Source organism: Rhinolophus sinicus, linkage group LG04 (assembly GCF_036562045.2).
Source record: "Rhinolophus sinicus isolate RSC01 linkage group LG04, ASM3656204v1, whole genome shotgun sequence".
Lineage (NCBI taxonomy): Eukaryota > Metazoa > Chordata > Mammalia > Chiroptera > Rhinolophidae > Rhinolophus > Rhinolophus sinicus.
Window position 1 is genome coordinate 87,763,002 of NC_133754.1, and position 13,803 is coordinate 87,776,804.

At 49.8% G+C, this 13,803-nt stretch overlaps 1 protein-coding gene across 1 annotated transcript; it reads right to left on the reverse strand.

Annotated features, from left to right (window-relative positions):
• Positions 1-461: 461 nt before the first annotated feature.
• Positions 462-9,482, reverse strand: MLNR (motilin receptor). Its single transcript, XM_019748031.2, has 2 exons — positions 6,238-9,482; positions 462-5,555 (listed from the first exon to the last, which is right to left on the reverse strand). Exons 1-2 carry the CDS (start codon positions 7,148-7,150, stop codon positions 5,152-5,154), a joined length of 1,317 nt encoding a protein of 438 aa, XP_019603590.2. The 5' UTR covers positions 7,151-9,482; the 3' UTR covers positions 462-5,151.
• Between the last annotated feature and the right edge of the window lie 4,321 nt (positions 9,483-13,803).

The following is a 13,803-nucleotide window of genomic DNA, read 5'->3' on the forward strand; positions in this document are numbered from 1 at the left end:
GGGAGTGTGGTAGGATGAGTATGGAAGAGGTTGGGGAGCTTTAAAAAATTATATCTGTGTCCAACCCCTTAGAGATTCTGATGGCATCGGTCTAGTCTCCAGATTAATGCCTCTCAAATATTAATGGGCATTGATTTGGAAGGTTTGGAGTGGGGCCTCAAAATTTTCATTTTGAAGAGATCCCAGGTGACATAAATGCTACTGGTCTGTGGATCATGTTTTCTGTAGCAGCAATCTACAGGAGAGGTTCTCAGAGTGTGGTCCCCAGACCGTCAGAACAGTATCACCAGGAACTTGAGAGATACGCACATTCTTGGGCCCCAGCTCAGACCCACCGAGTCAGAAACTCTGGGGGTGAATATCTGTACATGCAGACCAAGGGAAAAACCTGAGATTGAAAATCTACCTCTGGAAGCAGAGGGCAGGGAAAGACTGAAAAAAAGAGGCTGGCCACTGCAGTCTGGTAATTAATAGAGTTTATTAAGAGAGACTTACATACAAGGCATGTCTTGGGCGGCTGCAATACAAAATGTATCCCTGCACCACTTGGCAGGCACCAGCGAACTCCACAGGGTAAAGGGGTGGATAGTCACGTGGATGCTACTGTACCTGACTGACTGGGTCAGGACAACCACCAGTTCCAGGAGCCAGCACGTAGCAGGAGGCAGGAGAGGGGCGCTGACGCTGACTTACGTCAGAATGAACGGCAGTTACCATCAGACAGTCTCTATGTGGGGGGGGGGGGGGGGCAAGGGGGGCTGTTGCAGAAAGGAACTTCTACTGTGGCCCGAGTCCAGCTTTTGGGACAGACAGCGGTCATGTCATGGAACAGTCTCTCCTGCACAGTGGAGCCCAGCAACCTGTTTAACCCACCCTCCAGGTGATCCTTATGAATGCTGAAGTTTGAGAACCGCTGCTCTAAAGAATTTAGGAAATAAAAATCTAAAGGGAAAGATGCTGAGTTTCACTATAAGGACAAAATGATGAGTTACTGTGGGAGTAAGACAAAGAAAGATGAGGTTGGCTCTCTTTGTGTTCTAATTATGAACAGGTATAATCATTACAGTAAAATGAAGACATTATAACCTTGAAATATGCACACATTTGCTTTTTATTTTATATTATTATTATATTTTTAAGGAGGGCGCAGTTCATAGTGGCCCATATGGGGATCAAACCGGCAAACTTGGTGTTATTAGCACCATGCTCTAACCAACTGAGCTAACCGGTCACCTCCGTATTTGCTTTTTAAAAATCTTTTTTTATCCCCCTATCATCTCAAGTAATAGAACCTTTTTGGAACTAACACACTCACTGCAAAAGGGAGAGAAAAGACATAACAAGCTGTGGCCCTTTTTGCTATGGGCATACCTGGGCCCTGGTGGGGTGCCGCTGGTACAAAAGCCGGTGGGAGTGCCTGAGGCTGGGAACTAAGGATGGGGAACGGGATGCTCGCCGCTCTGAGGCCACAGTATTGCTGAGGTCTTGGCGATGGGAGGTGCTGAGTACGGTAATGTTACTGCTCCAGTGTTACCACGCTAACCTAATGAGTGCCCTGTGCCTGGATTATGGCAAATCACTGGTCCCAACTAGCCTCCCAGGATCAAGCTCTACCCCATCCACCACGATGGGAGTGTTTTGCAGGCTCCTGATTACCCCAGTGCCCTTGCTTTCCCCCTCTCATCTTTCTCCAAGGCCCTTCCTCCACTCCCTTCAGCACCACCTCCCTGTGTGTGTCCCTTTTGCTTCTGTCTTGCGCTGTCCCTTGTGCAGGCCGGTGGCTGAGAATGGACGTCCCAGTCATCTGCTAATTCAGCCTCTATCTCTGTCCATCCACTGGGGTGCAGGTCCCTGCCCCCTCCTTACAGCCAGCTGAGTTCACCACATGTTGTCTACCTGGGCAAGCGATGCCAAGGGGAATAAAAACACAGTCTGTCCTGTGGCAGCCAGATGGCTCAGTTGGTTAGAGCAGGAGCTCTGAACAACAGGGCTGCCGGTTTGATTCCCACATGGGCCAGTGCGCTCCCAGCGCCCTCCATAACTAGATTGAAGACAATGAGCTGCTGCTGAGCCGCCGGAGGGGCGGCTGGATGGCTCAGTTGGTTAGAGCACAAGCTCTCAGCAACAAGGGTAGCAGTTCAATTCCTACATGGTATGGTGGGCTGCGCCCCCTGAAACTAAAGATTGAAAATGGCAAATGGACTTGCAGCTGACCTGTGCCCTCCACAACTAGATTGAAGGACAATGACTTGGAGCTGATGGGCCCTGGAGAAACACACTGTTCCCCAATATTCCCCACTTAAAAAAAAATTTAAACATTAAAAAAACAATAACACACAGTCCTTCCTTTAGGGAGCAAGTTACAAACTCTGGGAACCAGCCATCACCATGTAATGTGCGGAGTGTATAATGTGCTAAGTGCTAAGTGCCATGAAAGAGATTCCAGCCCATACTCTGTTCTCCTGGTCTGGCTGGCACTTTTTAGCCCATGTTACACAGGTGTACATTATTCTTCAAAAGGGGTGTGCTGTTTTCCTAAGGAGGCAAGCAGAGTCAGCCTCTGCCACGTCCTTGTAGCTCACACAGAGCGAGGGACATGCTGAGTGACTGGCCACAAACATGCCTGTGGAGCACACTCTGGCTCAATGACAAATGTGTCCACGCTCCCAGGAGAGGAAATGTTGAGAGGTGAAGGCTGCTCAGAGCTGACCAAGGTCCATGTAATATTTACAGTTTGGAATCTTTAGAAAGTTTGTTCACAATTAAAAATTGCCTCACATCTATGTTTAGGAAAAGGCTTTTTAAAGCTCTACTTAAAACACTCGACTTGTACAATCACTATCACTGATACATAAAAGGCTTCCACATTCTGGCAAATGTTACTATTACATGAATAGAAATGGTCAGGAGAGGCCGTGTTCGAATTTCAAACATCATTAACATGCTGCTTTCAGGTCCCCTTGAGCACCTGGTACAAGGGACTCTGGGTTCCTAGGAGGTGCTGTGCAATAGCTTCTTTGAACATTTCCTTCAGAAGTGAAAATGTCTCATGCAGAAAAGAGGAAGAATGTCTGTATGGATGACCCTAACCCGATACTTGGCAGGTCCAGCTGATGTAAGTGCTTTTGTTAACCTGTGAGCTGAGTCTGTGGTTCATCTAGAAGACAGAATCACATAGTTCAAAGCAAAAAATGCATTAAAAAGTTGATTGATTTGGACACCCTGACATGAGCTCATTTTTCTGTGTATTTAGTCATACACATCTAGCACTTAGCAGTTGCTTGGTAAATATTTGCCAATCGAATGAATGAAACACAAACCCTTGCCCAACATGATGCCTCACCTAACACAGCACTTTGGCCGGCAGAATACAGAAGGGCTCAAAGACAACCTCGCAGGGCCATCGGCACATGTCTCAGTCTGGGTGCAGGGAGGGGTCGTGGGTCACAGTCTCCGTGATACGGCCCTCGGGGAGGAGGGAGGCCCAGGACTGAAAACCACAACTCACTGTCTCTCTCCAGGGGTCCCCGACGGCCACCTGGGGTCTTCCCAGGACTCCCCTCTCCCTTTAAAACCAGTAGTCAGTGCCAGAGAAGGACACTCTCAGTTGGGGTAGAGAACAATTTTAGATTTTAGAATAATTTTTCAAATATCTTTGCCCATGACCCACAATAGGAAAACATTTTATTTTGTGAATCAGGAAAGACACCAACCAATATACAATTGAAACGAAAGTTTCACAACACAACAGAGCCCCTGACACAATATTTTGAGTTGTGACTCTTGGGGAGGAAATACAGTATGCAGTGTTTTCCTATCATATTGACCACAGAATCTTTTTTTCCAATAATCCTCGAACATCTGCAGAACAGCTTAGGGAATGCTGCCCCAGGTGGCTGCTCCCTGCTTTCTCCACTAGCTGGGGGAAACATCGTAGACAGAGACTTCTTCACTGCTGCTCCAGGGGAGGACAGGACCAGGGAGTTAGGACGCTTGAAAGGGACTTGGAGGCATCACTGTACTTGGCTAATCAAATGACTAAGCAGCAGAGCTTTGTCAGAATGTTGAGCGACCCTTGCACAACTGAGTGAGTTGTGCCCTGTCCACCTCCAGGGGCGCCATTCACACAGACTACGTTGAGAATGAGGCCCTTTATACGGTTTATGTTTTAAACTGTATAAAACAAAACAAAGTTATAGAGTCGATCAGAATGTCTAACACATTCTCTTTCTCCCTTGACTACATCCACTGACTCTGGTGTTTTTCAGTAAGAGCAGCTTCTCGGGGTGAGAGTGGGTATGAATCTTAAAGACTGGACTTCTTACTCAGACCCATCAGCTCCTGTTTGGGAAATCGAAGAGTCAGTTCCATCACTGCTAAAGCAGGAATGATGAGAACACAGCCCACCAAGCTGAGGTGAAAACGGATATTAAAGCTCTTTATAAATGTCACTAGTAGTCCCTGTCAGGAAGTCAAGTCCTGCTGCAGCTCCCTGCCCTCAGACTTCGGTGCCCAGGTTCGCTTGCTACCTCATGGTCAATGGTGCTGGGATAGCCCCATGGGCCATCTCAGGGAGAAGTGGGTTGCAACACGGTTGCTTATGCACAGTAGTGGTTCTACAAAAGGGTATTGTGCCTAGCTAAACTTTATGATTTGCTCTGAGCCAGGAGAGGTGGGACTCCTGAACATTGGACTCTGCCTACAAGTCCTTTCACTTGCTGCCATAAATAGGCATTAAATAATTTTTTGCATCAAAATGTCATTATCCTGGGTTCTTTGTATATGTACACAAAAATACATGTATATCCACAACATAAAAACAAAATACACCTTTGATCTCAGAGGCGACAATTTTTATGGCAGCATCTGCCTATATCACTTATTGACTGTAAAATGAGCAACTGTATTTCTAAAGACTAGGAGAATGAAGACTTGTAAAATCTCCCCAGAGCACATTTTGTGACGTGGGATTTCATGAGGCTAACATGAATGTCCCAGAGGTGGTCAATGAAAGGAAAACTAGAAAGATTGGTATATTTACTTTTCATACTTTGGTTGGGAAAAAATCATGCTGACAGAGTTGCTGGCCATCTGGCAAAATGTCAACCACTCTTTCCAATTCTTCCTAAAAGCATCAATTTCCTCCCCCGTTCAGTCTTTATTTCCCTGCAGACTTGTTTTCTCCGAAGTCCCAGAACTGCGGGAGGAGGTGACCGGCTGGGCCGTGCTGACGGCAGGTGTCAGCATGTTAGCGCTGGTCTCCGTAGAGCCAGCTATTTCTCCTCCCGTGTCCCCCTCAGTGTCTCTGCTTCTGCAGAAACCTGTCTGTACCGACTGTCTGGCCCGCAGCAATTTCCAGGCAGCGGCTCTATACTTCTTAGAAATGAGGTTGTAGAGGATTGGGTTGATGGATGCACTTAGATAGAAAAGTTGCAACGCAACAATGTTAAAGTACTGAGAGAAGTACATCATCTGGGAGTCTTCCGTATTTATGTAAATGATTCTGCCAACGTGGAAAGGCAACCAGCAAACTATAAATGACAGAACCACCACCACTGCAAAACAAGACACGGGCACCAGAATTAGCTAAAACATCTGAAAACACCCCAAGAAACCACCGGAAGTAATAAGCAACAGCAAAACAAATTAGACAAAATTTTGACCTAGAATGTTTATCCCTACCCCAGAAAACTGCCAGGCTGCAGACAGCATCGATATTTGCTTTAAAGCTGCAGATTTGGCTCATATATGTGTCATCAAGGCTGGACCTAAAGCAAAAGGACCAACTTCTACTAACAAGCTGTTCTGTTCTGGTAAGCTTCCTTCTACACAGCCACTTAGAGGCAAGTTCTCTGCTTTCCGTTGAAAAGAATTCTGCAATGGGTCTGCACAATCTTTTACTTTTTTGGTGTGGGCATGGTTCACTTTAACCTTCAGAATAACCTAACATTAAGTAAGCAAATTTCAGCTTAATGTGATCTATCCTGTCTTCTCAAAGGTGCTGTGAGAATCCACATCTGCTGCATCTAACGGAGACAGGCAGTGGCTCAAGAGCCTCCAATTACCCCTCCTGGATGAGCCCAGCTCACTGATCCCAGCAGCTCTGGAAAATCATTGCGGTTTACGGACCTGGGTATCCCACTCTCAGTGACGCCCTTGGGGACATAGCTAGGGAAGGAGCCAAGGGCTGCCAGATCAGAAAATTGGTGTGCTTGTAACAGCGGTAGCGCCACTTACGCAGGACGCGGACAGTCTGCCGGTGGCCCTTCTCCCGCCCCGAGGTGGCTGGGCCTCGCAACGGTCCCCTGCTCCTCCACAGCTCCCTCCCGATGAGCCCGTAGAGGACGCTGAGGCACAGGAAAGGCAGGAAGAAGTAGGCAGTGGTGACCCACAGCATAACGCGCAGCGCGCCCAGCTGCGCGGGACTTGGCCGGCACTCTCGGCTGAACAGCGCCGCGGCCGCTGCTGACTCGCGCCCCGACGGCGGGGACAGAGGTGGCGCCTGCGAGGACCCGAGGGGTGGCACCGGTGGTGGCCGAGAAGCGCGGTGCGAGGGGGTGAGCTGCATGGTGCTGTTACCGTCGAGGAGCACGTGGACATCGGGATCCTGCTCAACGCCCACCAGAAAGAAGAAGGGCCCCGCGGAGAGCAGCGCCACCACCCAGAGCGCAGCGATGAGCGCGCGGACGCGGCGCCGGGTGACGAGGACGCGGGCGCGGAGCGGGCGACAGATGGCGAGGTAGCGCTCCACGCTGAGCGCCGTCATGTGCAGCAGCGTGGCGTAGGTGCAGCCCTCGCCCACGTAGAGCGAGAGGCGGCAGAGCAGCGGCCCGAACACCCAGGGCCGTGAGCGCCACAGGCGGTACAGGTCGAAGGGCAGCCCGAGCAGGATGAGCAAGTCGGACACGGCCATGCTGCCCAGGTACAAGTTGGTGGTGGTCCGCATGTCCCGGTAGCGCCCTATCAGTAGCACCGTCACCACGTTGCCGCTCACCCCGACGACGAACAGGCTCAGGCACACGGCGGTCACTGTCACCAGCGTCCCCAGGGGGAAGGGCGAGCATCGGCGCTCATCGCACGGCGGCAGCTCTGCCCACGCCGGATCCCGCGCGCCCTCCGCGCCCTCGCTGCTGTTCCAGGGGCTGCCCATGGGCGCGCCGCGCAGGCCGGACGCAGGGACACGCTTGGGGTCCCTCGGCACCGCCGCGCCCCCTGTTGGGCCCGGAGCCTAGCGCATGGCCCGGCCGGCGAAGTGCTTCCTTTGGCAGCCCGCACGCGGCGGGCGCGCCCAGCCTCTACCCGCGCTGCCCGAGCCCAGGAGACACTGCTTGAGCCCTGCCGCGCCAAACGCAGCTCTGCAGGGTCCGCTTCGAGGCGCTCCCCTGTGGGTGGTGCGCAGTCTCCGCCCCCGGCCACCACCCGCCCCACTCCCGCGCCCTCTGTCAGGCCTGTCGTTTTCCAGAGCGCTTCCCTCTCCACCAACTGGAACACAGGGGGGCGGCCATGGCGCACCAGCCCCGCCCTGGGAAAGCGATTTCTGGACCCCAGTGAGATTGGTTGCTGCACCTAGGAGAGCCGATGCTTTTGTTGATCGGGTACAGAGGGGACCTTCGAAGGGACCTGGGCTGGCCCCTTAGTTCTGGAAGGCTGCCACAATATGAAAGAGTAGGAGAGGAATTTGGGGCAGATTCTGGAGTCCCTCTCGGGTTCTAGTTATGACTCTACAATCGAGTGATCTCGGATCAGCCCCAGCCTTGCCCATCCCAGTTCTTCTCTTCTGTAAATTCACGAGTGGCGGTGGAGGGAGATGACCAGATAATTTCAACGATCTCTTATCTTTTAACTCTGAATATATGGCCACGACCCTGTTTACTCATCTTAAAGAACAAGATGTGCTTAGGTGTACATTTGAGTACTTAAACACGTGCTATATTTGTTTCTATGTACAAAATATTTTATAAACTTGAAAAGTAGAGTATTTGCCAACACCAGAAAGAACTCAAATTCTGGCAGAAAGACTAAAACTGATGTATGAGTCATGCATTGTGGTCTTGATGACAACAGCTGTCACTTACTGAACACTCAAGCTGTGTTTGGCTCTGTGCTTTCCGTTTAATTCTCATGTCCTTCGAAGCTCATTTTACGGGTGAGCAAAGTAGGACTCTTCTGGAGATCACACAAGCAGAGAGACGCAGGACTGGGATTTGAACTAGGGTCAGCCTGATTCCAGAGCCTGCAGGCCCTAGATCTCCCACTGAACTGCCCGGCTGTGCCCCCTCAGTCGCTCTAGCTCTGCAGTCCTCCCAAAGCACCACAGATTGCTCTGGAACTTTTCTGGAAGTTCTTTATCTCTTTGTGTGCATGGACACCTATAGCAGTTTCCCCACCCAACCTGCTGTGGTTTAAATCCTCAACTTCTTTTCCCAAAGTTCCCTTCTCCTCTCTGGAACTGAAACCTGGCTTTGCCCTGGGGACATGCTTCCGGACAGTCCTCTCACACACAGGAGCTGTGGGCTTGGAGGAGGGGTACATGTCTCCTTCCTCATCATTGCTGTTCCCAGCTGCCCTAAAACCTAACCTTGAATCTAATTTCCTCAGACCCTGCCCTCTCCAGCCCCCCCCAATCACACCCTCATCCCCTGAGGATTTGGGTGCCTGCCCCTCACTGTCTCAAGCACTCCTCCTGATAAAATTCACACCCACATGAATGAGTCTTGCAGTGCTTCATTTCGCCTTTCTGTCAGTGATCTTGTCCTCCACCCCATCTCCGGCAGCAGCTCCTGTGGATTCCCTTACACCCCGGAAGGGACCTGGGAGCCCTCCTTCATCTCCATTTCATGCATCCCAGTTTCTGACCTTCACACCCATCTTTCTAGCTCGTTTTCTCTAACACCTCAACTCCTGCAATCCTTCCACCACACTGGAGCCTCCAATTGGCTGCTCTTCCTCCCTCTTCCTTGACCCTCACCTGTCTCAAGCGCTCACTTTCCCAATTTAAAATCCATAAGCGAGACTGACTGCTCCCAGGCCAACACCCTCAGTTCCTGTGCCCTTTCTCCATTGTCATACTTGTCTCCCGGATCAGAGCACAGTCACCACCCTGGCTAAGCAGAATTCTCTGCTTGCTCCACGCACACTCCCAAATAACTGTTCACTTGAAATATACAACCTCTAGAGTGGTGCTTAGTTTTCCCTCGCCTTCCTCATACTTATCCTAGTTCACTCACTTTCCCACCCTCCAGACCACTCTTTTACATCCTCCTCTCTCCTCAATCCCCAACACCTCCTCCCCCATCCTTACTCTCAGCTGGTGAGCTTGCACTCTGCTTCTCAGAAAGAGTAGAAGCAATTAGAAGAGAACTTCCACCTGCTCTCACCACCACGCCTACCCACCTCCCCTCAATGCCATCCCCCCACACATACAGATGACTGGGGGGGAGGGTACTTGTACCTAAAGTCAGCTCTGCCCTTCAGTATGTCATTCACCTCCTCAAGGACATCACCCTTGCAGTTCTCTCTCTGTCTTTCCTGAATCATCAAATTTTCTCTCTCTTCCAGTTGGATAAAGACGATGTTGTATGTCTCATATACAATGGAATATTACTCAGCCATAAAAATGAAATCTTACAATTTGGGACAACATGGATGGACCTAGAGGGTATTATGCGAAGTGAAATAAGTCAGAGAAAGACAAATACCATATAATTTCACTTACATGTGGAATATAAAGAACAAAATAAACGAACAAACAAAACAGAAATAGACTCATACGTAGATAAAGGGAACAAACTGATGATTGCCAGATGGGAGAGGGGTTGTGAAGCTGGGTGAAAAGGGGAAGGGATTACAAAGTACAAAATAGTCACAGGGATGTAAAGTACAGCATAGAGAATCTAGTCAATAATGTTGCAACAACTATGTACAGTGTCAGGTGGGTACTGGACTAATTAGGGGAAATCACATCATTAATTACATAAATGTCTAACTACTATGCTGTACACCTGAAACTAATATATCATTGAATGTCAACTATAATTGAAAAATAAAATAAAATTTTTGTCCCTTTTCTGGTTCCATGTTTTCAGCAAACTCCTCAAAAGTTTTTGTCTCACTGTCTCCACTTTTTCTCCCTCCCTTTCCCCTCCCCTAAGCAGAGAAAATGTGATTTCTTCATCTGTAGTTGATCTGATCTTACCTTGAGTTCTCACCTGCTGGGTAGCAAGAGAAAAAGTCATGTGTAGTCAAGTAAAGTGTAGTCCAGTTGGATGAATCAAACAGCCCCTCTAGGTCGTGTGCAGTTCTCTGGGGTAACACACGGATCCCCTCCTACAGCCTCCTCTCCCTTCCCTCGCTTTACCTAAGGGTGTCCAGGTGCATGGCGAGGGGAGGTCAGGTGGCTTAAGATCCTTATGAAACCAGGAGGGAGAGGGGCACCTAGCTTCATGATGGTTCCTGGGGTGCCTGGGCTAGCATTTGCTAGACTCCAGTTTGGCGTCTCCTTGCTGCCTGGCCACCAGGTGCTCTGCTAACCCTGGAGATGGGTCTGTGACTCATGAATTTCTGGTCCCTTTCTTTGACACCATTGATGCTCCTGAGAGCCTCTCACACCTTTCCCCTTGGTTCTCCTGGGCTGCCAACTCCTGGTTCTTTCCTTCCCCCCTCCTCCCCCTCTGCTCTATGGCCTGGTGGTCGCCAGACTCTGCTGAAGCCTCCCTCTGTCCCTCCCTTCCCCACCCGCCACAGCTCCGAGAAAGGCTAACTGGCTCTCAGTCAGCCTGTGCCACACCAGCTCGCCATGCCAACCATGGACCCTGTCCGACTGTTCCGTGTGGCTCACCCTCCTTTCAGACCTCCCATGTCTGTTGCACTCACTCCACACAGCTCATTACCAACTGACATACTGTTTGATTTGCTTTGGGATTTATTATCTGCCCTCCACCACCTCCCAACATCCTGCGCTCCGGAAGGCAAGGCTTTAATCTGTGGTGTCCCTTGCTCTTTCCCTAAAGCCTGGGCCAGTGCCTGGTACAAAGTGAGAGTTTAATAAATATTTGTTAACTCAGGGAATGAATAAAACTTCTGTTCTTTCCCATTTCCAGCAGTTGCGAACAGTACTGTGATTACAGTGGTGTTCGGTAAGTGCTCACTGATAACCTCGCCTGAGCTAGACTACTGATATGGAGAGGTGGCGTCACAGCACGCTTTGTCTGCAGCATGGGTCATGGCGGCTCAAGTGTGACTTGGCCCGTAGGGCAGATCTGAGCCCTCATTGTCATGGCTTGGCATTCCATGTTTTAGGAAGAAATGGGACCTGATATCTGGAGAATGACTAAATCTGCTTTCTGCTTTGTATTTCTAAGGTTATCCACCAGCTTACTGACTTCATACTTCGTCTGAGGAGAGGAAGAGGACATTCTCAGTACACCAGGTATGTGGACACCGCTTTCCTCTACCCTGTGGATACCGCTCCACCTGGTACCTGTGCGGGGCAGGAGTGAGTCATGATGTGGCCCAGCAATGGCTCTGTTCCCCTGGAAGCACGAGGTTGGTGTCATCCTTAGGCTGGAGGCCTCACTGGTTGGCTTTGGACAGGTTGGGATGTCCTGAATAAAAATAAAGCTAACAGGTGCTGTGTGCAAGGCGCTCTTCCAAGTATTAGGTTGGTGCAAAAGTAATTGCGGTTTTTGCAATTATTTTTAACCTCTTAAACCGCAGTTACTTTTGCACCAACCTAATACTTGCATAGGTTGACTTGTTTAATCTTCAACAGCAGTACGTCCATTTTATAGATGAGAACACCAAAGTACAGACAAGCGATCTCAGGTCACGTGACCAGTAAGTGGAACTGTTGTCTGCTTCCCAAATCTGTGGGCACATCCTCTGTGCGGTGTGGCCTCTTGCTTTATAGACACAGGGCTACTAACTTTAGAAGTGGTTGGTGGGACCTGGATTCTGCTGGGAGGCTTCCATTTTTATTCCAGAAATCAGGTTTTGTGGACAAATGGAAGGATATGGAAAATTTTAAGGAGTGTTAGGATACATCTATAACTTGCAAGGTACCTGCTGAAACTTACACAAACTCCATAGGTTTTACACTCTTCTCTCCACAGAAGAGCAGCGTGTGGGGCAGAGGTTGAAAAGGGTATGTGTACAGTAACTGATCACACATTTCATAACACTTTGAGCCAACCTTTTACAGTTGGGCAATTTCACATAGAGTTCCAGATTTTCAGCTTGTGGGAAGATCTGGCAGCTCTGGGCCCACATTCCCTGAAGGTAGTGGCAGTCTAGGCTGAGCCGCGGCCCCCACAGCCCTCAGCACTCACATGGGGGTTGGGTCGGCTTCTATTCCTCATTTGCAAGACCTGCTGGCTCCTCTAGACCTTTTGTGCCAACAAATGCATCCAGTTTAATAAAATGCAGAGATGGCAAAGCTGGCCCCGAAAAGGGAAGTCCTGCCAGAGAAGACCAAGAGCCAGCTCTATCTGAACTCCACCTCCAGGATCTGAGTGGGTCTCAGGCTTTGCCAGGTTTCTTCTGCACAGCAGGAAGGGACATGGCAGGGCAAATACAAGCAAGGGTGTGTGGGCTGCACAGATTCCAATTACTCTGTGACTGTTGTTTCTTTAACCATTTTCTCTTGGTCCCAGTTTCTTCTGAGAGACAGGCTCGCTATGGCAGCAGTTATCAAGCGGGTGGTGGAGAGGGAGGGAGTCCCTGTGAGGGGTGTCTGGGAAGAGGGTATAGGACTTGAAAAAATGAAAAATGCTCTCGGAGATTCCAGTACCCCCCTATGGCCTCAGTTGACAAGCCCTGCTCAGCAATGACCATCTTGGCTCCCATGATATAGTAACTCCCCCTGGGCCCAGCTTCAGCTCCCCTCACCTCTGCTGTGATGTGACATGGTTGGTGACATTTTCCACACCCATCAGCCACAGGAACACAGCTGTCTCAATGCTGCCATTTGTAGATTTAGAGCACTTCGCTGCCCTCAAAGTCAAGGAGGCTGTGAGATGCAAGCCACAAGTCTCTTAGTGCTATAATTGCAAAAATCTCAACATTTCCATGAAGATGAAAATAAAAGTAAAGAAAAACTGTAAACGCTGTTTATGATGCAACTGCTTGAACTGCAGCATCTCCTGGAAAAGCCTATAAGTACCATCTCTGAGTAAAGGGCTTCTGCCGCCCCTCCTTCCGATTTTTAAAAAACACCATCTGCCTGCCCTGCAAACCTCAACAGAGCCCAGTCTGAATGCTCGGTGGCTGTGGACACCCAGTAAGAAATACTTTCACAAAGTAACAAGGAGTGATTTCTGGGCACCCCCTCACCCCGTTATTCATCATCGACAGAGTTGTTATTGTTGGTTATTTTTTTACCTCAGAAGGGGGCTTCCTGGATGTAAGATTCTGTCTCAGGAATTAGGCGTATGACTGAAGTGAGAAGGAAGTTCATCCTTGGGGATCCCTCCATCTTCCATGTGTGGCCCAGTGTGGGGACTTCCCTCAGGGACCCTGAACAGAGAGGGATGAAGAGTGTGGATGGGAAAGAGCTTTCAGGGGCACAGCCTGCCACTTAGTGTGTGAACTTGGGCAAGTTGCTTAATGTCTTTGAGCCTTGTACTCCTCCTCTGTGAGAAGGGGTGTGTCGTGCGGGGCGGCCTGCGGGGTCTCAGCTCCCGCTCCCCACGTAAGAACGCAGGATATGGAGAGGCCAAAAAGGAACACCCATGGAGCCATAGTAGGGGACTCATCACTATAGTCTCGCTGGCGGCTGGGTTGGAGACACAGGAAGCAGGAGCCACA

Coding starts and splice junctions, on each gene's coding strand:
- MLNR (XM_019748031.2), bottom strand. CDS start 7,150: ATGGGCAGCCCCTGGAACAGCAGCGAGGGCGCGGAGGGCGCGCGGGAT. Junction 5,556..6,237: donor GCAGACTGTCCGCGTCCTGC/GTAAGTGGCGCT, acceptor CTTGTTTTGCAG/TGGTGGTGGTTCTGTCATTT.